Here is a 22,271-nt window from a genome sequence, read left to right as displayed (position 1 = left end):
ATAATACTTACTTTTTGTTATTCCTAAATTTATCTTTTAAAAGATTCTGAGTAATACTATCACAAAGACTGTGAGATTCAGGTTTGTATTTTAGGTGAGTAGTCTAAGTCTGAAGGACTTCAAAAAACATGACGGGAACAACAAATTATATAAAATCACTTCTACTACAGCACAGAATCAATTAATATAACTATTTCAAATATAGTATAGCAGTTGATCGAATAGAAAGCAAATATTTGTGCTATCTATGTGCGCTTGAAAGAATTGTGTCTACCCACACAAAAACCAAAAAAAACCTTGTTAAATCTGTAATCTGTCTCTTTTTATTTATAAAAGGTATAGCAAAATATTAATGAATTAAATTCATACAGTAGCTGTTCCTTTGTGGGAACTACATCTTATATAGCAGATGCCATTGTGTGTCCATCAGTATTACAATCAAATGACTCTCATAATCTTTTAATAATTAATGAAAACCTTCCAATATCTTGTCCCATGTCAGAGAGTTGAGGTTCAGTAATTAGGACTCTGGAGGTAGAGATGATCTGGAGAAAAAAGCAGTCCTATAAAAGAATACACTCAAAACATTGAAGGCTTTTTAAGTATAAAGGAATTATTTAAAAACAGATGATCTCTCTACAGTATTTGCAGCAACCTCTTCCCTCTTCAGCTCTTCAACAGGCAGAAAATGAAACTCACATCTCTTAGCCAGCTGTGAGAAACTGGATAGATCAGACTTCAGTTTCCACTTTGACTGTGCCCTTAAACTCCGCTTCTAGTATCTGCAGTCACTGGCCCTCTTGCCATTCAAATCCACAGAGGCAGTGGGCAGCCAAGTCATTCCCTGAAGCTTCTAGCATGAGCTATGCACAGATTTCTTAGATCTAATCCAGTCTGGTCATTCACGTGTTACATACAGATAAATGCTTTTCAGTTTTAGCTGTATTTTAATTTAAGCAGGGATCAAACAAGCCATTAGATCATCCTGGTTCCATGTCAAGGTCTTCCAAAATCTTATTTTGATTTGATTATTTTTAAAAATCTTTGCTCATGCTTGCAGGGAATTGAGAACTTCAATGAGGTTAAATACTCTGCTATCTCCCAGCACCATAGTTCTTCTGTGGTGTTTTCAAAGATTAGCACTATGTCCTTGGAGACACGGGTAAGCATTATCAACTGTATTTTCAGAAAAGGAAAAAAAGATACAGAGTGGTGCCATTATTATCCCCAATGATAACCCAGACCACCACATTCTGGTCTGAGCTTGTTATAATTGCTTGCTCTGAATTTTAAGCATGAACTAGTACCAGATAAGCTTTCACTGCACCTATAAGACACAGCAGGACACTGGTCCTTTCTCCTCATTTAAACACCAGTTAGTCTTCCATATATCAATCAGTTTCCCTTCTTGTAGTTCATACATAGTTGTATTACTTCTCTGCAGCATTAAAAGGTAATTATAGACAAAACATCAGAGAAGGGGACTGTGATATAAAAAGATTAATGTACCTAAACAAAAATAGATTTACCTTTGTTATCTATCCTCATTACCTGTTTGATAATGGCTCACACATAAAAAATTTCTTTTTAAATACTAAAAAATCCTCTCTCAACTTCCTTCTCTCCTTGATCCTGCAGAAAAGTTATCAGGGTTCACTCATAGCCAACAGTGACAACTGCAGCAGAACATCATGATGTTACTGAGGATAAGGAAAAGGTTGAGAGAGAATGTCGACACAATGCATAGTGAACACACCTGGCCATATCCTGAATTCTTTAGTCAACACAGAGAGAACAATCTTGGGGCACATCTCCTCCTTGCCCCATACGTTCCACAGTCACTTCAAACAAGAGCAAATGCGTATGTGAAATCATTCTGAATCACCAGCATCTTTCATCTCTTCACTGATATCAAAGATTGGATATGGCATAAGGCAACGGTGAATCAAGCCTCAGCATCTTTACTGGGAGTTCTGCCTCAGAGAGTACTGGCAGACACCGAAACAGAACTCATGGATCTTGTCGAGTACAAATAGCACCGAAGTACAGGTAAATGAAGAAAATTTAAAACTTGAGATCTGCTCACGGCATTTCTTCCTATTAATTAGCTCATAGTGAAAAAAAAAGGCTAAAATTCAACTTGCCTACATGTAAAAAACATGGTGTGCAAGAATATCTCTGAACAAACGAATTGTGTGCACATCTGTGGCAGCTGAGGTAGATTTTTTTCTCGTTCCAAATATGTTCCAGCATATACTTATTTAAGCTCTCAGCAATGCTACACAAACTTCTATCTTCAGTCTCTTTCAAGTCAGGCATTTTGGCTAACTGACTCAGGAAGTGCATCCTCTTCATCCCCAGGTTGCGTAGGCTTGCTGTTTCCTCTTAAGGTTAAAAACGAGTATCTCAGTCCTCCTGCCATACTAAAGAAAAGAGAATAAACAGAAGTGTCAGAGATACCAAATGTTGTACATACTATTTTATACGTACATACCTTTCCTTTCAAAGCATTAAAGAATGCCAGCTAGCACAGAGTGCCATCTCAGAAACTCACCCTGAGCAGACAAAGATCAATTATCATTCGCTCCAACAGATTCATACAGATGTAACAGTTCATCAAAGCACAAAAAGTAACAACTCACAAGTTATAAATCATATTCAATGGGCACAACTCATTCAGTAATGTTCTCACTTCCCACACCACTTGGCTTTTACTTGGAAGCCTCACAGCACTACTGCTCGTAAAAAAAAAAAAAAAAAAACCACAAAAAACCACGAACACAATCCCATGTAGTAAAACTGCAGGCATGTTTCCACAGTTAAGATCTTACCACAGTAAGATTCAATATCTGAAAACAAACATGAAAAGACATAACTAACTGTAACGAACTTTACATACGGACGCAGTTCTTCCTCAGGCCAGTAGTTTCAAAACTGCGTCACTCAAGTTGGCAAATCAAACAAAAGATAAAACTATATCTCACTGAGAAATTTTCAGCCTTAACAAACAAAAGCTATTGAAGTTCCACTCACCAAATATTTAGCCCTATGAAGTTTAACATGGAGAATATGTAATCTCCACCAATCAACATTCCAATGTAAGCAATGGATATATTCTGAAAGGAAACAAAAGTCATGCATTTATTCAAGTCAGTTTCCATCTCAAAGAATATAGATGATATCAATTAATTTACTTTTCTAAGGAAATAGGTATACTCTGCTGCTGGCTACTCTAAAATCAGCATTTAAATCAGTTTCATGGGATGACTCCTTATGGGTCATCTAACAGTAAAATAAAATAATAAAATCAATATGCCTTCCAAATGCATGCAATGCACTGAGAGTGACTTTCTGTGGAAAAGGATAAGAAAGAAAATCAAAAATAAAATTAGCTATTTGATATTAGTTAAAATGAAGCTATAGCCACCTACTGAAAATGTACTTCTTTTTCATCTTTGGAAGGTTCATTTCAAATCTCATTTCTTAAAAGCAGGGTTTTGGTTCTCAAGCACAAAAAGCATGCTTTAAAGTTACAATAAAAGTTCTTTATTATTGCTTTAAAATGGCTACCCCCTTACTTTGCCAACTAAATGTGCATTGAAAGCACTTTGCTTTCAAGTTCAAGGCAGGCACAGTTTAAAGTTAAAGATTCCACCTCTCACCCCACCCCCATCCAGTTTTCAGAAAATTGTCCCCTACAGACAGAAGGAAAGCTATAGAACTGTATGATCATTTTACCAACACTTTCTTGGTTTCAAATGTTTTAGCAGCTAGCCTGGATAATGACATCATTTCTACCAGTTTCTACCGGGGACTACTGCATCATAAAGTGCTTCTCAACTTTAAAGCTCTTCAAAATGTCTCCAAGACTATTATTGCTCCGAAAAGAGAAATAGTGTTGCTCTGTCTTAATGGTTCAGTGCAGACATATAAAATCTAAAAGCGTGCTTTCAGGGCCACAAAATGAAAACTACTAGATTAATCTTGCCAGCTTTCAAAAGAAAACTGTAGAAAGAGAAGTACCATCTTCTCTTCGTGCATTTTGTTATGACGGAGTATTGTTTTCCTCAGTCACCTAGGCAAGGGAGCACTCTGAGGACTGTTACTCCTGTGCCTAAATCAGCTTGGATTCTGATAGCTGTTTGGCCCATAACTGTACAAGTTTTATATTTTGCTAAAACTCTTATAGCTTACAGCTCCATGCTTCTTTCCAAACTGCCCTACAAAAAGGTGCTTGGGCAGTCAGTGATGTTCCCAGCTCAGACATGCTGGCCTCATCAATGCAAAGGAAGCTGCAGTGGTTTTAAATTAAACTGGGTTAGAGAAAACAGACTGTAAGGACACCAAGTTCAGTTTTTATGACATGCATGTTTTGGTTTTGACCATATACAAACCAAAATTAAGTAGTCCATTCAGCCAGAATATAGTTCTCACACAGAGGCTGAAGCAGTTAACCATAAAGCAATACACTCCCCACTACAGCATAGTCATTATTCTGTATCTAGGAATTCCCCATTAATCATCAGCAATGGAAATTAGTTCAGCCCAAAGTGAAAGCAGGTTAGTCTATATCAGTTTGCAATGGACGTGCAACAGGCCACCTTGAATATCTCACAGTAACCTGGTAAAGAACAGAAGGAGGTGACAGTACCTGACAAAATGTGACAAAATGTACATCTTTTAAAGTGGTTGAAGCTTCTCTTGTGGGGAAAATAAAAATAAATCAATACATTGCTTTCTAGAGTACACCTGAGCTTCAGCGGAAGAAAACAGGGTCACTCTGTAGTGTGACCTTGTTTGGCACAAGCACTGTCTTGTTATTAGCCCTCATTTTGAGTTTCTAGCTGAAAGTATAATCAGGATCACTGCTGAGTCAATGCTCTTCCCTGTCTATTTGAACATTCTTATTTCCCTCTTCTGCTCCATAACTCACCTTGATGGCACCAACTACTGTCGTTGTGAGCGCAGAATTGTAATGACTGCATAGGACAGTAGAATACATCAAGAGAAATCTAAATAAAGGAGAAAATTTTATAAATTCCCAGGGAGCTCAGAAGTTTAGCAACACTTTGAAATGTTCAACATTTTCTGGATCAGTATTTTGCTGGGTTCATCAATCCCACCTGTTCCAAACCCTAAGATTCTGTGGACATGTATTTTAAGTTAACAATATGCATATAGAGTAGTCAAGACATGTTAAAATGTGCGGCTTGAGCTGTAGCAGGGTCATCCCCAGCCTCTGTGCTTCTTAAATGTCAGTACTGAAGTCAGTTGGACCCCTTAGTAGGTGCTGTGTGGAAGGGCAGAACAGGATCCAACTAATTTTTCTATTCTACCTTTGACTCTGTAGTTCCAACAGGAACAAAGCATTGTTCCATTATTTTTGAGTGTCCCATACTTGTCCAGGTATTTTAAATAAAAAACTCACTGAAACAGTTCCTATACTGAAGGGCTTACATTCTAGTAACTGTAAGAGTAAGTCAGATAATCAGAAGAGACAGTCAGCAGAGAGACACTGAGTACAGAAAGCAAAAAGCTGACGTCATGTTGTTGACCACTGTACCTGTGAGGTCAACAACATCGACAGTACTGAAACTGTTACTTACACTATTAAAAATAATTAAAAGATAGACAGAAGCCTCGGGGGAAAATGTATTTTCTTTGAATTTTAACGTAACTTGTCAGCAAGTCTTATATTTGACATTTGCAATTTGAAACACTGCCATTAAAATGTCTTACGTGATTGCCCTGTGTTCTTACCCCAAAAAGCAGGAAAGAATAAATTGAAAGACAAATAAAAAATTTGTCCAGTGCTGGAAATGTGTTGCCTAGTAAAAAAAAAAGAGAGAACAAGAATGACGTGCTATATAATCAACTGTAAACACGTATAAAATGTAGTTAATATGAAAATGTGTGAAATCACAGAATATATTTGATTCATATTATAATTACAAAACATTTATATTACTACTGAAAATATTTTGATGCATTTAACTTCACAGACAACAGGACGACGGCACCCATGATACACAGACACATTCTTGGAACGTATACAGCAGTGCAGATATAAAACTGCACACTGCAGGCAAAACATAAAAATACAATACAGATAAATTGTGGGTTTATATTTATTAATACAGATACCAACACTGTGATTAATAGTGTAATACATAGTGTTGACATAAGATAAATAAATAAGCTCCTTGAAATCTATTTCATACCATAGATTCAGTCATGAACAGCTTTCAAGGTCCAAGCCTGCATTTTTGAGCTCAAAAGTAAATTAAATAAACATTACTATGGTCCCTCATCAATGAAGATCAATGAAAAGGCTAAATCATCACTTTGAAGTCTGCTCCTTAGTGACATGCAGCAAACACACAGTGTCACACAACAGTCACAAAGAAATATGTCGAAGATTCTTTTCCATCTCTAGTAACTCCAAGATATGCTTCATCTTAACCTGATTAAAGTCACCTGTATCAGCACAAAACCCAGCAAATGCTGAACACATCCCTGAGAAACAGGATCAAGGTTGTTAGTCCACGCTGAGCGGTGGCTACCTGAGCCTCCACCACCTGAGGTAACAGATTAGAGGCATCTCAGGCAGCCCTGCCCCGCTATAATTGTGCTGGTGTGCAACAACAAACTGCAAAGCATTACAGGGAGACCTTCTGGGGCCTCCTGTCTCTCCCACTGCATCACGCTTTCCTGTCCTCTGTCAGCCAGCTGGTGAAGAAGTGGGACACTCATAAACTGCAGTCGTGATAAGATCTACATCTACAAGATGTGGTAGCTACCACTCCAGAACTAGCTAGAGGAGCAGAAGCAGTCTCCCTAGCACATAGACATCGTGCTGATATTTTGACTGGCAAAAGATACAAGTCTGTGACAGATCAAGGCAAAAAGCTCTGCTAGGCTAAAAGCTCTTCTAGGCTAAAAGCAAGCGAACTTCCACGGCCTGGAAATTGGCTACACACAGGTGTTATCTGCAACAATTTGTTGGATTTTCATCAGTATTCTTCCATTTTTTTTTTCTGTGATTTAATCTCTGTGCATCACATTGATGCTAGTTATCCACATAATTTAATAGGACTTTTAATACTAAGTGACCAAGCCAACACGTATGCACAATAGGCACTATGCATTTCTCTGATGTTTATTTATTCTTTTCAGGTAATTGAGCATTAAATTGTTTGTGCCAAATCAACATGTGGGCACAATGCACTCATTTTTGCCATGGAATAAACCTAGCAACAAGGCAAACTTCCCTGACCGTTTCTCCCAAAACGCCTCCAGCCCTGCCTGCTGGGAAAGCACTTGAGAGCTTACAGCCATACAAACTTGGCTCCCACTAAGTCCGCCAACGAGGGCATCAGCTGCATTTTCCTAAAATAGAAAAAGGTCATGCTAGATTGATGTCACAGGAAGACATCTCACACTCAGAGAAGATCTAAATCCATCATTTTTCAGGGAATGACAATTTTTCCCCTTAAAGCAGACTTGTGAGAACACAATGACAGAACTACATGAGTCCGGGACACAACATACAATGAAGGACATTGAAATGATTTACGATACTCCCAAGCTCTGCAACAATTCTCAGTGGCAAATCTCAAAACATTTCCAAAAAGGAATACGAGTCTCTAGACTCATTTTACTGGTAAGAAAAAGGCAAGCCAGCAAGTCTGTGAGGGAGGCAGAAAAACAATACAAACCGCGTCGTCTGATACTTTGTGTACCAGACCATACTGCCTATGGTATTAACCTGTATTCTGATTAGCTATAGAGAGTCATGCTGTCGTTCTATGAGAATGTAAAGTGTAGGTTACGAAACCAGACTGAGACTAAACAGAAATCTGTTCTGTGCATCATGATGAGAGGAGGACTGGAAATTGTCTGGTTTCTCTATTTGCAATCTCATTTTAGAGCATGTTGCAAGTCACACAGTGCAGCTGGGTTCCCAACCAATTGCTCCAGCGGTGAGTCCTCAGTCACACATTAATTCTTAAAAAAAGATTCATATAAGGGCTATCACACAAATTCAGCTTCTCTTTAGGGTGAATAATTACAAGTTTTAGCCTGTGAAGAGAAAGTCCAATGTACATATTTCAAATACTAATCAATAGCATGGAGGTAGGATTACCTCTCTAAAAACAAATAAAAAAACCTCACCCACACCCCGCCATGAAAAATATGAACAAAATACAGTTATCAGTCTGAGAATGGCAATACTGCTTCTTACCTGCTGAAAGTCTCCAGTAGAAAAGCTAATAATAACTGTTGGTACCACCATGAAACAAGCATTATAGAAAAGGACACCATATTTTCCCAACTCCTGTGAAAAATGAAACATGGTGTTTAGAATTACAAGCCATTTGGGAGCAAAGTACTAAATATTACTCTGGTGATCCTTCAGACATTATTGTCAATGAGCACACAAAACATGATACACTTCAATTTAAAATACAAGCTTGTAATTGTTGGATTCAGTGTTCAGTTCTGAGCTGAGTTTCCGCATCAGTCACTTTGTCCGTATGCTCAGCAGAATATTACTGCTCTGCTCTACCTTCAAAAGTTTCTATATAACACCAGCTAGTCAGAAACTTCCTCAAGGAAATAGTCTGGAACTACTTTATGTTAGACTCTACATAAGTTCTGCCTGGACAGGGGATTACCCATTCCATCTACGACAAATCAACCATGAAAGCATAGGGCAGGGTGGCTACCTGAGGCCAGCATAACAGGAAAATTAATGAAGCCTGGCTCCTAAATGCAGCATCTCTAATCACTGGTAACTGATGTAACTTCAAGCAATTTGAGGGATGCCACATACCCCGTCGGTTAATTTACTTGACACAAAAGCAGAAGATTTGGGGAATGAAAAAGCAGCCTTCCCTTCCTCCAGATTCAGCCATGCTACTGGGCAAATCTCTCCAGCTTATCTCTTGCTTTAAAATGAAACTCCACATTTTGCAGAAAACCTTGAGGCTCTTAAGTGCTGCTTATAAAAAATTACAGAGTCTGGACTCGATGTGATTCCTGAGATTATTAGAAGATATGTATTTCCACCAAAGTTAGTGACAAAATCTCTGCCCAGCATCTCCAAGACTGGCCTTTGCTATGGCTTGATACATTTTCATGGCACATAATCTTACATAGCCAAAAAGATACCAGTTGTTGTGGTTATTCACTCAAACCAGGTTCCTATCCAGCAGTTTATTTTACATAAACCTCACTTAAAGTGTGTTTCTAGTCAAAGACTCATCTTCTTTACATATATATATCATATATATAGTTTACACATAAACAATTTGCTTTGGTTTGGATTTTTTTTTTTTTTTAGCCCAAAGCAATGTTTCAAAGCCACTACAAACTTTGCCTAAAAGACTTGGGAGAAAAAATACACTTTTCATCTAAGCCTGGCCTGAGATACTAATAAGTTTTTCGGAGGCTGTTCTGTATTAAGGATGCATATATCAGCTGAAATATGAAAGCAAATGAAACTATTTGTTAGTTAATAACTGTATGTTCATGAAGTGACAATAAGTCACTCACTGTTACCATATTGTCACCATGTTAAATTCAAACTAATCACCCCACAGTTACCTTTGGATCCATTTTCTGCTTTATGTAAACTCCATTTGCTGCTGTGAAGATATCATTTAGCAATACAAAGGTGTAGCCCTCCAGATTAAAAGACAGATCAGACCTGGGAAAGAAATATTACATTGTAAATAAGCAAACAGTATACAAGGAATTGCACTACCTTGTTTAACTAAAGATGTATCATAAATGAGGAAATGCAAATCCTCAGAACTCCAGCAAGTCACAGGTTTTGCTTTAAGCCTTCTTTGTAAGTCAAGGTACTTTACATTTCTCCAGTCACTGGACCATCACAAATAAGTCACTGCAGAAGTGGCAGGAAATGATCGGTTTTCATTCTGTGAAAAATTCCATCTGTCTCAATCCTGACAACCTGTCCAGTTATTACTGAGTATACTTATCTACTTCTGTTAACACACAAAATAGCTAGGGAATAAAGTCTGACTACTTGTTTTTTACAGTCAGACCAGACATATTGTCATCCTTCCTGTTTTGACTTGTGACCTCATGGATATAGGGGTAACTCTTGTAACAGGACATGGCTCTATCCGAGTCACATCACATGGAAATTATTTACCTTTGTATGCAGGAAAGCCAAGAAACAAAAAACAACATTACATTTCCAGTTAAGTAAAGGAATATTCAAACAGAAAGAAAATAGAGAGTAGTATACGAGTGCTTTGTAAACTTAGCCTCACACAGGTACTTGTTCACAGTGATTAAAAAAAATAGATACTGCCTAATTCAAAACAATATTTGACAACCAAAAGATCAGTCTTTCTATCCAGAACAAGAATACATTTTTGTAAGATTATTAAAACACACTGATACTACGAACTAAAAGCAGCATTGCCCATACAGTTTTAACTTGCTTCATTTGTGATCCTGCAAACATGGAAAACTGGGGAGGGGGGCAAAGGGAAGAAGCACCGAAATACTTTCAGCTGGAGTTAAATTTTTCCCTTTGTATTCCTGCACCTCCCAATGATGTCAGTAGAGAGATTTTCCAGATCAACTTGATCCAGAGTAACTGATCTCAACCTAGGTTTATGTGGCACTTGACAAAGAAAAAAATATCCTGCTGTCCCTCCTCTTATAACATGACTTCATATAACAAATTAAAACCTTACCCAGCTGCTATAAAAGCCCCAAGAACGATGGCAAATACGCTGACTATAATACTCAGTGGATATCGTTTCCTGTAGACAAAAATTAGACAGTTCGTACTTTCATTATTTGAAGAAGAGATTAAATGGCTGTCTGCCTGAAACGTTTCAAAACAATTAGTAATCACAGAACATTTAACATGAGGGCACAGTCTTGATAACCTTAAGGAAGCAATGTGACTGCCCACGTGCCACACTGTCAGACCTTGGCCCTGAAAACAGAAATTGAAAAAGCATTATGAGCATTCTGCTACTTGATAATTTTAAAAGTAAAGATTACAGGTAACTGAAGTAACAGTACTTGAACAAACTGTAATTTACTGTGTATTAGTACTCATAAGGGACATATTTCAGTGTCTTAATGGACATATTTCAGTGTCTTCCAGCAATCCAATAAAGGAAAACCAACACATACCTCTCATGTAGTTTTTCATCTCACCTTTCTCAGGAAAGATGCTGTACAGCAAACTATCTGGGCTATTTTCCAAACAGATACTTATTTTGAAGTCAAACCGAAACCTTGTACTTGAAGGGGAAAGGATGAAAGCTTATGGTATCTTTGCTATGTCTACATAAGCACTGCAACGGAGTAAAACTAGTCTGCTTCTCAAACCTGTATTACTTTATTTAAAAATGTCTTAAGCACTTCTTTTTGCTCCATACTGCAACATGCCTTACAGACATTGCCCTAGCCATTCTCTCAGGCTAGCCCCCAGCTCTGAGCTGGCCTGTGAGAAAAATGTACATTGCTCTTGGAGAAATCCTGCATGTCAAAGGAGCACAGCTGTGGACCGCTGTCCCAACAACAAAGCTGTGTGCAGTCTCCAGATATGTTAGGCTTTGATCATAATGACTCGCACATTGACTGCTTTTCAAATCCTGAGGTAAGCCAGCATAGACTCTCTGGAGTCTTTTCATCTTCAGCCCTCAGGAAACACACTGTCACTGTGGCAGTCTGTAGGTATACAAGCATTCTGCTCTTAAGCTTCCCTTAGGTTAGGATGCTGCTTGCACTTGCACACCACATCACTGTAGTCCAGCTAAGGACAGATGACAACCTCACAGACTCACATTTTCCTCACTTGCTTGTGGGAGTCCTCAGGCCAACAGGAGAAGACAGTAAGTTCTACTTTCCCTGTGAGAATTTACAACTAGAAAAGAATCCCAGAGCATCCCCAAATATGACTCACATTGAGCAACTGCTGCTTTAGCCAAAAGATGACAGTCTGCTTTGAGGAATTTCAAGACGCTTTTCCCCTGACCATCACTCTCATGTCACCTGAGTTCAGCTTCAGTAACCTGCTTTTCCCCTTGTGACCTCACCTTATCCAAGCAAGACATCTGGATAGAACCATGATGGCAACAAAGTATGACCTATTTATATTCCTGTTCTTCCAAGCCAGTACAACTGAAACTAGTGATCCCAAGCTGCAATAGCACACACTTCTTAATTTCCCATTGAAAATAACGGAGGTATCTATAATTGAGGTGTTTTCTGATCTAGCAGCACACTGACAGATACCATTTTGCTTTGTTAAACTGGTATGTTTTTAGACTTAGGATCTGACTGTTTAAAGCACTTCGTAGCTGAGGGGCCTCCAAGACGAGACACAAACCACAACTGCTAAAATAAGTGTCTAAGATGTGCTCTGCTTATCTGATTCCTGTGCAACAGTCAAGAGAATGAGTTGTGTAAATAAGAGCAAGCTGATTTTTTTCCCTGTATTCACTAAAGTGCATGAATCAATGTCTTCAAAAAAGCTACATAAACCCACTTTATTTGCTTTTTTCTTCTTGTCAGTAAAAAGCATTCATTCAATATTCTGATGAGATGCCACAAGTAATCAATTTGATATGATCTAAAATAAAGGTATCTTAAATGAAACAAAAAAAGGATCACCCAAGTATGATGATTTCCAGCAGTAAAGTAAGTGGAATGGTAAACTTCCTGAGCACTGTAAACATCGGCAAACTGTCAAAAAAAAAATCCAAGCACAGCATCAGATTAACAGTATTTTTATGTTCTAATTCTTATCTAATTTTACTAACCAGAAGATGAAACCAGTATCCAGCAATAAGCAACCAAAACAAAATCCCAGCCACTTAGCATACATTAAAAAAATGTCTGGCACTTGATGCAGATTAGATAACCAAATCATTGAAAAATAACACGATTTGCCAGTTCGTAAAACAATGCAACTGGCTACCTTCTAAAGAGTGAAATGGAATACAAAGGCTATTTTCTACCTAGCAGAGCCCCCATCAAATAATTCTTTCTGTAGAATTCATGGGCAGGGTAAGTAAAAATTATTTCTGTTGTAAACTTAGAGGACACACAATAAGCCTGTATCTCAAAACATATAACAGAAATAAAATACAAAGCAAATATGCTTAGTAAACAAGCTGTACTTCCAAAAAAAGTGAATTAAATCCACAAGAAAAAAATAGAGAACATAAAAGAAAAATGAAAGTTGGGACCAGCTGCAACCACCAACGGCTGCTTTTTAACAACATATCGTTGGTCTATGTGAAGCGATGCAGTTGGAAAACTTTTTTATTAATTTGAGAAAAAACTTCTGTCTGACACCTAGAAAATCTGACAGCATGGCCATATTGACCAATTAATTGTCTGTTTAAGATAACTATTAGTAACTGCATTAACAAATGCCACAAACCCTAACACAGAGTCTAATCACTTTACAACAGACATTTTGAAGGTATGCACAGGACTATCTAAACCTGACAACCCAAACGTAGTGGAAAATGCCATAATGTAAACAAATGCCACATAATGTAACAAACCACAACGTAACAAAATTTAATGGTAGAAACATGGTAGCCGTTCTTCCTTTTCTGCAAGAAGAATCAGTTATGGACAGTAAACCTAAAGAGGCATGTCAGCCATAGGAGGAGGAGATGGTGCACTTATGTTTAAAATAACCTACTAAATTTTATTTTAAAATTACAGTTGGGGAAATCGGAAATAAGAACCCAGGGATCAAACTTTTACAGGACTGAAACTACTTCCATATTCACAATGGCTGCACAGTCACTGCAGTGGAAAAACTTCTGAAAGCACACAACAAAGAGTTGCAGAATCAGGTGCCTGATGTTGCTAGTCAGAGAAAATTAATTCTATAAATATAAAGAAATGTAAACGAATTAAAAGTAACCCGTTTTCTCTCCCAGCATCTGTCTCAAAGTTACTGAAATGCTGAAAACCTGCCAGATTCTCTGTTTTAGTTTAGCTTACTACCAAATCCTCAGGAGCCTGTAATAACATACAAGAAATCACTGCAATGGTAGTGCTGTAGCCTCCAGTCCTGGTGCAGCCACCATGCTTCTGCACTCCTCTTCCACAGAAAATTTAGTCCTTCAGTCTGCCACAGCAGGTCCTCTACATAACTTACACCTTTTTAGCACTGGCATGAAAGCAGCTCTCACAGATCTATGCTCATGGGCACACACAGGAGCCAGCAAGCCCTTCAGCGCCCTCCCCACAGCCCAGCAGGGACAGCCTGCCACCACCCCCGCCACTATAGAGCAGTTTTTCCATCTCTTGGTGTGTCCCAAATAAGCTGCACTGACACCGTGGCACATTTTTTTCCCTTATTCTTCCTCCTTCAAAAACATCTTTCTTACAGCCTTCAAACCCTCTGGTTAAGACACCCAGGAAAAGCTGGATGCTTGGGTGTGAAGGGAAAGTGAAAGCACTTTCATTGTCACAGAGGAGTATTGCAATTTTCCATCAGTACAGGCGCAGCTATGCCCCCCTTAAAAGAAGCACACAACTTGTAAACAGATCAAACATTTCATAATAATATCAGGGGGGTTAGACAGACAGTCAGATATCATATGCATTTAAGTCTCTACAAGATGCTTTTCTTCAGTGTTTATTTTTTAGCCCCATAAAAGGGTAAAATCCAAACAGTCTACTTATAAATTCCATTTACTGTACCTGAGTTTGCTGGTACTTGATAATCCACTTATGTGGTTTCCAACATAAATCAGAGGCAGAGGAAACAACTGTGATAAAATTAAAAGTACAACTCAGATTATTATGTTTTGAAGCATTGTTGAGAAACTTTACTCGACAGAATTTGATAACTATAATATCAGATATACTTTTAGCAAGAAAGAGAGTTTTTAAGGAAAAAAATGTAACTGCTGCAAACTAATCTGCAGCTTTCGTTCATGTCACCATTCACAACCACAGCTTCACTGATTTCATTAGAAGAGCACCAATCTAATGAGTCTGAGACTCAGATTCCATTTACAGTAAATGTCAATCAGTTTTATTTTAATTACTATAATCCTCAGATTAATACCCATTCTAACACTTTAATTTTAGGTATAAAAGCAATATTAATAGCTAAACAAGCAAGAGAATAGCTTGAATAAAAGAGTGAATAAACTCATGTAGGTAATCCACATATACTAGTATGCCTGGAAGATATAAAATTTTAGATCTACCCAACAAATTACGCTACACGAGACACTAGAAAAGAAAGGTAAGTACTTAGGGGTAAATTAAACTTCACGATTTCCAGCCTCTAGCATAATGAGACTGACTTGCACAGAAACATATAGGCCCTAACACAATACAGAGAAACAACAACAGAACCTCAGAGCCTTAAGAAAACACACTAGAAGTCAGGGGTCCCTAAACGACATTCAGTTGCAGCTCAAAGCTGTTCTTCTCCCACTACAGAAAAGTTGCAGAAGATTAAAAACAGCCAAAGTAATCAATGGGGACAAAGGTGGTGTGTACATTTAGTCTCAGTCACTATCAGCCAAGCGGAGTTGAAATGGAAGGAAGACAAAACAGATCCTCTGCCCCAGCAAGTGCAGCAGCTGCTGCTGTGCCTATACATGCTGCAGGAGACGCTGTGTTTGTTGGAGGCGGTGCCCTCTCAAAGCATTGTCTGCTGGAAAAGCATATGGAGACGTGGGCTGCTTTTTATCTATGTTACAAATTCTGCCTTTCTTTTATAGCAAAGAGGAGAGAGTACAGAAGTTAACTATAGTTAACTAAGGTTAACTTTTGAGTGAAAGTAGTAGTAGTAAAAGTAAACAGGACTGTAAGTAACAATAAATATCCACCCTGTCAACATAAGTTTGCAAAAATTTTGTAATGCAGTTTCTCTTCTGTATATTTTTATTCAGAAAAAAATGTTTTACTTCGTTCATAGGATGGAAACAGAGCTGACACAACTTTCTCTTTCCTCTGAAATTTGTCTATAGTAAAGACAAATTACAACATCCAGCACAACATCAGAGACCAGTGAAACAATGACTCAAAAAGGGTCAAGAACTCCACACCTTTGTCATTAAAATAAGCATTTTGTTACTTTAAAACTATAGCTGAAAGCATCAAGGACCTAAACCAGCCCAGGAGTGAAAAGCAACTATAATCTTACTGTCAATAAAAGCGAAAGCTTTCAAAAGGATAAAGAGTCGGTCAAAGAGTGCTTTAAAAAGTAAAGAAATCAACAATGAGCAATCCAGCTGATTCAAATCCAGCACTACAAGCAATATGGAAGTCCTGGATGCTGCAGTGCTGACTGCTCCAGCATATCCAGAAAAGCCTTCCAAAGGATAGATATTATTAGGACAAAAAAAAAAAAAGGTATTTTTTCTTAATGCCCTTGTACTGTGAAGGCAACAACAGACAAGGAGAGTAGCTGGACTGGCGGAGGCAGAGGGAAGAAACTTCTCAAGGACTCAGCAAGTTGTTTATACGGAGAACTCAAACCTACCCACTGGGAAACCCTCTTCATTCACATTTTGAAAACCTAAGGATTGTTCTTCTTATAATCAATGCTACAGATACCCCTACAGAATTTCTAAATGCCAATGATTTCAACATATATTAGGAATATACAGTATTCACCAAAGGCTGCAAGATCTTCATAGTAAACCTCAGACTGATAGTAAGAAGATTCTGCAATGAAGATGGTGGCCTGAAAAGCTGTGATATCTGAGCCCTGCAGCAGGGCTGGAAGCTTGCTCTATATTCCTGAGCAAACACTGACCAACACCCTGCAACAAGACATAAATACACAGGCTCACACACCAAAGTGAAGCTCCAGCAACATTGCACAAAGATGCAAAAATCTAAAAGGATCGTTGCTGCAGTCATTTCAGATCCTAGTTCCCAATCCAAGATAAAGATCCTGTCCTATTTTCTCTGTCTTGCTTAGACCATATAGGCTTAAGGTCTGCATGATGCAGCTAGCCCCTACCTAAAGCGTTTACAGCAGGCATTATTTTAGCCCTTCCTATGGAACATAAATCTTACATTTGGAGTCAACCGGTTTTGCGTTTTTGTTCTATCACATATTCTTTTTCTATTGTTTTACCACATGTCCCATTCCAACTTCTAAGCAGCCTTTCTCCCTTCATGCTGTGATCAAAATCCTTTCTTAAACACAGATCTCTCATCGATCCCCAAAGGAACTGTACACATCCAGAAAAATAACAGGAATCTGAAAGAGTTCATCCAGCTGTATGAAGGTACAGCGCCCTTTCCCATGTACTGTGTAACAAAATTCCGCCAGATTTCTCTGCAAACAAAAGGCTAGAATATTGCAGTGAAACTGAAATGATGAAATCCCATGTTAAATGAAACGAAGATACAAATAATCACATTTGATAAAAAAATGCATAATTTTTGCTGTTTTGTATCTAGTCTCCATAAGAAAGAATGCCACTATAAGAGGTAACATTTTCTTATCAATATCAGGACTTATGTAATCCTTACCTTCACAGGTATACTTTTGTCAAAATCAGGGAAGTGAACAATCTTATTTAATTTTGACACATACAAGATAAGTACGGTGGCTGCCATCTAAACAAAAAGAAAAAACAAGTCATCTAAGAGCAAAACTGTACATATGAAAGAACTGCTTCAAAGACAAAATTTTTATATGCTTTTAATAAATGCTACGTATTACGCATTTCTTTCAAAGAACAACACAGCACGCAATGAATAAACTAGAATAACTTTATTCTTATCAATTTTGACTGCTACTTATTTAAAAGTACAATACAGACGTATGTTTTATTAGCTTGAGAAAATTACTGGCACCCAATGAAACAATGAGTGCTGAGAAGGAGCTGAGAAAATAAAACAGAACATGGTACCAGAATAATCGTGCTATTTCTACTCGGAGTGTTGTCTAATCTGCAGAATCACTCCTACAGCTTTTTTTGGTAATGTGAGATGAGGGTTGTGCATTCATCAGTCCATTGACAACACAAGGAAGAAATAACAAAGATACAGACCAAATGAAAAATATCTGAGCAGTCACACAACATAAAAGTTAATGTTGGCCCCAGGACGAAAAAAAAGTTAAAATTTTCCTTATATAAAAATACAATCATTGTCTATGTAGAAGATGAGGTGGAATCATGCTCTGCAGACTAAAGCATTATACGATATTATATGCACTTTACAAAGTGTTCAGGGAAATACTGGAAGGGTCAACAAAAAACCAGAAATGCCATTGAGTCTTACGCTTTGCAAATAAACGAAGCCATGTCATTGCCCTTAACATGAATTATGCCACGTTTTCTAGTCTTTGACTTTCACTGAAACACGATGTGTGGTTCCTTGATCAGTCTGAATGTGTGACTCTCTCTCTCCCCCTCTCACACAGCAAAGATTTTACAAGAGATTTGAGACTCTTCAGCACGAAATGGCAGAGAAGTCTGACTTGCAGTAACCTGTTTCCATCTCTTCCTTACTACCCATTAGCTTGTAACCTTGGCAGAAAACAAATCCTCTCTTTTAAATGTATTTACCCAAACATTTGCCTCAAGGCTCCATCTTTCCCAGCCATCCCTCTGCAAAATCACACACTCTTCTTCACGAACCATGTACACAAACATTTGAACTTCGGTTTTACCACGGTGCCTACTAGCAACAAAAATATCAATAAAATACATATTTCTGCTGTAGTAGTGTAAATTGCCCACAGGCAAATAAGGCAACAAAGAACCAAAATTGTGTGGTAGTCCTACTGGAAAACTGCTGGGAAACGGGGGAGAGATTTTTGAGTAAAAACACCGTTTGTCTAAAAATAGAGGCAATGTCTCTGCATGTAATCCACAAATGCTCAAGGACTCTCACAGGACCTATGCACTTGCTAGAACAAATCTTGAAAGTTTTGAAGGCCAGATCTCTTAATTATTGAAGTCTGTAAGGGGAAATAAATTCTATTTCCAGCCCTTTATATGACTCTTCCCATGAAATGGTTTTGACTTGAGTTAAAATTTCCTTGACCTTACTAAAATAAATCACTTTTCCTTACAATGTATCTAATCTAGCAGACAAGCAATGCAGTATAACAGAGATTTCCCCCTAAAATATACCTCTATGCTAACATTAGTTTAACTTACAAAATAATGACTGCATTTAGTATGCCTTACTACATTATTTTTTTAATGTGAACATACCTGTCCGATTCCAAGAAACATTGGTGATGGGAAGCTGAAAAGCATAAACAGATATTTAATACTGAGAAATTTTTTTTAAAAAATAAAAAAATATTAGTTTAAAATTAGAACTAAAGTCAAGAACTGGACATGTGGATGACTGGCCTGTCTTTCAAATGGGCTCAGGAACTGCTGCACTTGCTGGAGTCCTAAGATTTTATTTCTGCAGCAAAACACAAGCTGCATCCAAATAATACAGCATATGCACAGTTGTTTTGGGTACCTTTGTAAGTGAAGGTAACACAGAGAACTCTAACACTGCATAATTTTTTAAGTGGTCTCACATATATGCTATACATCCTCAGAGGATATAGAAGTTAAATCTCTTGCACTTGCCCTAACTTGGAAGCTTATCTACACAGCCCAAACACACTAGCAACACTTTTTTTGTGAAAATAAAGTACCTAGGTAAATGTTGCAGAAACATCTATTGTCTGCTAAAACAGCTAAATTCCTACCATACCTGTTCAGTCAAATGTAGCTGAAAGCACAAATACTTGAATGCTAAGAGAGCAGAAACTTTAGCAGGACACCTGAAGAAGCTGAGCACCTCAGTCTTTCCCCCAAAATCTACATCAAGTTAAAACCAAGAAATGTGTGGCAGTAACTGCAAATTCTCTGTAAGCACACTGAAATACAAGCAAAGAAGTTATTTAGAATGGATGGCTGCTTTATGCCATAACCAGCAGCGTCTGGAGCCTCTCTGCTCAAAAGCCTCAGGTGTCAAGGAGCACCCTGAAGGTCAGAGCTCCTGTTGCCTCCAAGGAGTCCAGCAGCATTTTTCTGGACCGCACTGTCCGGAACAGTTACGCACAAACCTGCATTCAGGGAATCTAAATAAAAGCCATTTCATTCTCTGTGAACACCTGCACTAACAAATGCCTAAGCAAGGTCCACACTCTCAACAAGCTTTGTGACTTTCCATTATCAAGACTCCTTGAGGTTGTGGCCATTTATCACAGAAGCCACCAGGAACCGCTATACTACTATTTGTCGTGCTGAGAAATGTGCTCAAATGAGCAGCCCTGGGTCGGGAACACAGTATTAGCAAAAGAAATGTTCTGAATCGCAGCAGAAAGGCCATAAAGACACTGGAGTCATAACAGAGAAAAAGGGTTAGGAGCAGCTGGTAGCAAAAAGAATCTGGGAAACAAAGTTGTTGGGTGGTTGTTTTTTGTTTTTTGGGTTTTTTTTGGGGGGGGGAGGGAAGAGCAAAAGAAACGGGACTCCCATTTATAATCATGTGATGCTTAAACTGTGTTTTGGTTTGTACTTGCAGCTACACAATACAAATATGGAGAGTTCACTTGTCTGTACTACACAGATTTCTCCAGGCATTTTTGATTTGCAAAGACCTAAACATTCCAAGCAATGCTGTAAGCTCTTTATACAAAATTCAGGCTTACTGATGTGCTTGCTGTCCTTGAGTATCTTTCACGGATGCACTAGATGTATGCCAGGAACTTACAGGGAGCTGCAGATTGTATTAACACGATGAAAACAACTACAAAATAAAATCTCAACTTGCCTCATTTATCATTTCTGGGAGATGTTATATACAGGTGTTACTTGTTTAAACAGCATTGAGCATTAGAAAACAACAGCAAGTGTTGTTTTTTTCTTTTTTTTTTTTCTTTTGTTTTGTTGGGTTTTTCCCCCTTAGTGTTTCTAGTCCATAATGAGCCAGAACAGCATAACCAGAGCAAACCTTGGAAGCAAAGAATTATTGGTGAGATCACAGCTAGAGCACAATGATTCCACATGGGATGCCCCATCAAGTCGCAGAGGTAGTTCTCCAGCGTTTTCATAATTAAGAGATTTTCTAAGGGTTCACGTTCCATTTTTTGCTACCTCAGAAAAAAAAGGTGCTCGCAGGAAGGTAACAAGATGGTTTGGTAGGAACAGTTAGGAGAAACGCTGCTTCCCCGAAGGGTCTGAACCAGTGTGACCTGCAAGACACCAGATTTGACACCAGGAATATCGAATGGCCTTGAAGGAAAAGCCTGGCGTGCCATGCCGTGCCGCGGTGCAGCACAAGTGGTACCTGCTGGGCACAAACGGGGTCTGAAACTGGAGACACCGGCGCCAGTCCCGGCACGTTCCCCATCCCCGGTGCGCCAGGTGATGGCCCCGGCACCCGAGCTGCCCGAACGCCCCTGGGTTGCGCCGGCGCTTCCCCGACAGGCGGTGCGGCCCCGCTCCGCTTCGGTGCAACCTCCGCCCGCCGGGAGAGGAGCGGCAGCGCCGCCGGGCCGGGACAGGCCCCACCGCTGCCCGGCGGCTCCTCCTCCGCAACCTGCGGCCCTCACCTGTAGGCGCTGAGCAGGGCCTTGTTGACCAGCACGATGAGGAAGGAGCACGTCCCGTAGAAGAGCGCGGAGAGCACCCTGGGCAGCGCCGAGTGCGCGGCGGCGCCCGCCGCCTCCCCCGCGGCCTGCCCGGCGCTCATGGCGGCCAGGCGCTGCGGCGGCAGCGGGCAGGGCCCCACCCCGGCCTGCACGAGTGCGGCCGGACGGGCCGCCGCCCCTCCCCGGCTCGGCCCGGCCCGGCCCGGCCCCGAGCGGCGGGGAACGGCGGCGGCCGCGGGGCGCCCCCTAGCGCTGTGCGGAGCCGGGCCGCACCGCGGCGGTTCGGGCCCGGCCCGAGGGGAAGGTAGGGACACTCTCAGTGCGACGGGCTGCCGCCGCCCGGGCGGCCCCGAGGCCCTTCGGCACCTCCTGCCGCCATCCGGCACCGGCTGGCTTTGTTTTTAGTGCAGCCCAACGGGAAAGAGCTGAGCGCCACGGGCCCGGCCCCTCCGCCCAGGACGGGGCTTCAGACACTCTCGCGGGTTTGTGAAACCGTAAAAAAAAAAAAACAAAAAAAACCCACAACCCAAAAAACAAACCGCTTTAAAAACTTCCCTTTGGGTATTTAACTTCTGTCAGATCTCAACAGGCAGGGGAAATAAACACCTTCATGCTCTGAGGCAAGTCGGGCCGACAGGATGAGAGAAACAAG

At 39.6% G+C, this 22,271-nt stretch overlaps 1 protein-coding gene across 5 annotated transcripts; it reads right to left on the bottom strand.

Moving 5' to 3' along the window:
• Positions 1–65: 65 nt before the first annotated feature.
• On the bottom strand, positions 66–21,853 carry SLC35D2 (solute carrier family 35 member D2). Of its 5 annotated transcripts, XM_065656041.1 has the most exons (13): positions 21,581–21,853; positions 19,233–19,266; positions 17,536–17,622; positions 14,731–14,798; positions 12,673–12,744; positions 10,737–10,805; positions 9,610–9,712; positions 8,246–8,338; positions 5,761–5,828; positions 4,934–5,012; positions 4,652–4,700; positions 3,034–3,116; positions 205–2,423 (listed from the first exon to the last, which is right to left on the bottom strand). In XM_065656041.1, exons 1-13 carry the CDS (start codon positions 21,718–21,720, stop codon positions 2,352–2,354), a joined length of 1,017 nt encoding a protein of 338 aa, XP_065512113.1. In that variant the 5' UTR covers positions 21,721–21,853; the 3' UTR covers positions 205–2,351. The 5 variants fall into 5 exon arrangements, with proteins under 5 accessions (XP_065512110.1, XP_065512113.1, XP_065512114.1 ...); XM_065656042.1 differs by lacking the exon at positions 4,652–4,700 and having other exon boundaries at positions 228–2,423; XM_065656040.1 differs by lacking the exon at positions 205–2,423 and having other exon boundaries at positions 3,040–3,116; positions 4,652–4,695; positions 21,581–21,730.
• Positions 21,854–22,271: the final 418 nt, after the last annotated feature.

The sequence above is a fragment of the Caloenas nicobarica genome, chromosome Z (genome assembly GCF_036013445.1).
Source record: "Caloenas nicobarica isolate bCalNic1 chromosome Z, bCalNic1.hap1, whole genome shotgun sequence".
NCBI lineage: Eukaryota > Metazoa > Chordata > Aves > Columbiformes > Columbidae > Caloenas > Caloenas nicobarica.
Note: the sequence above shows the minus strand (reverse complement) of the source record. Positions and strands in the feature narration are given on the sequence as shown.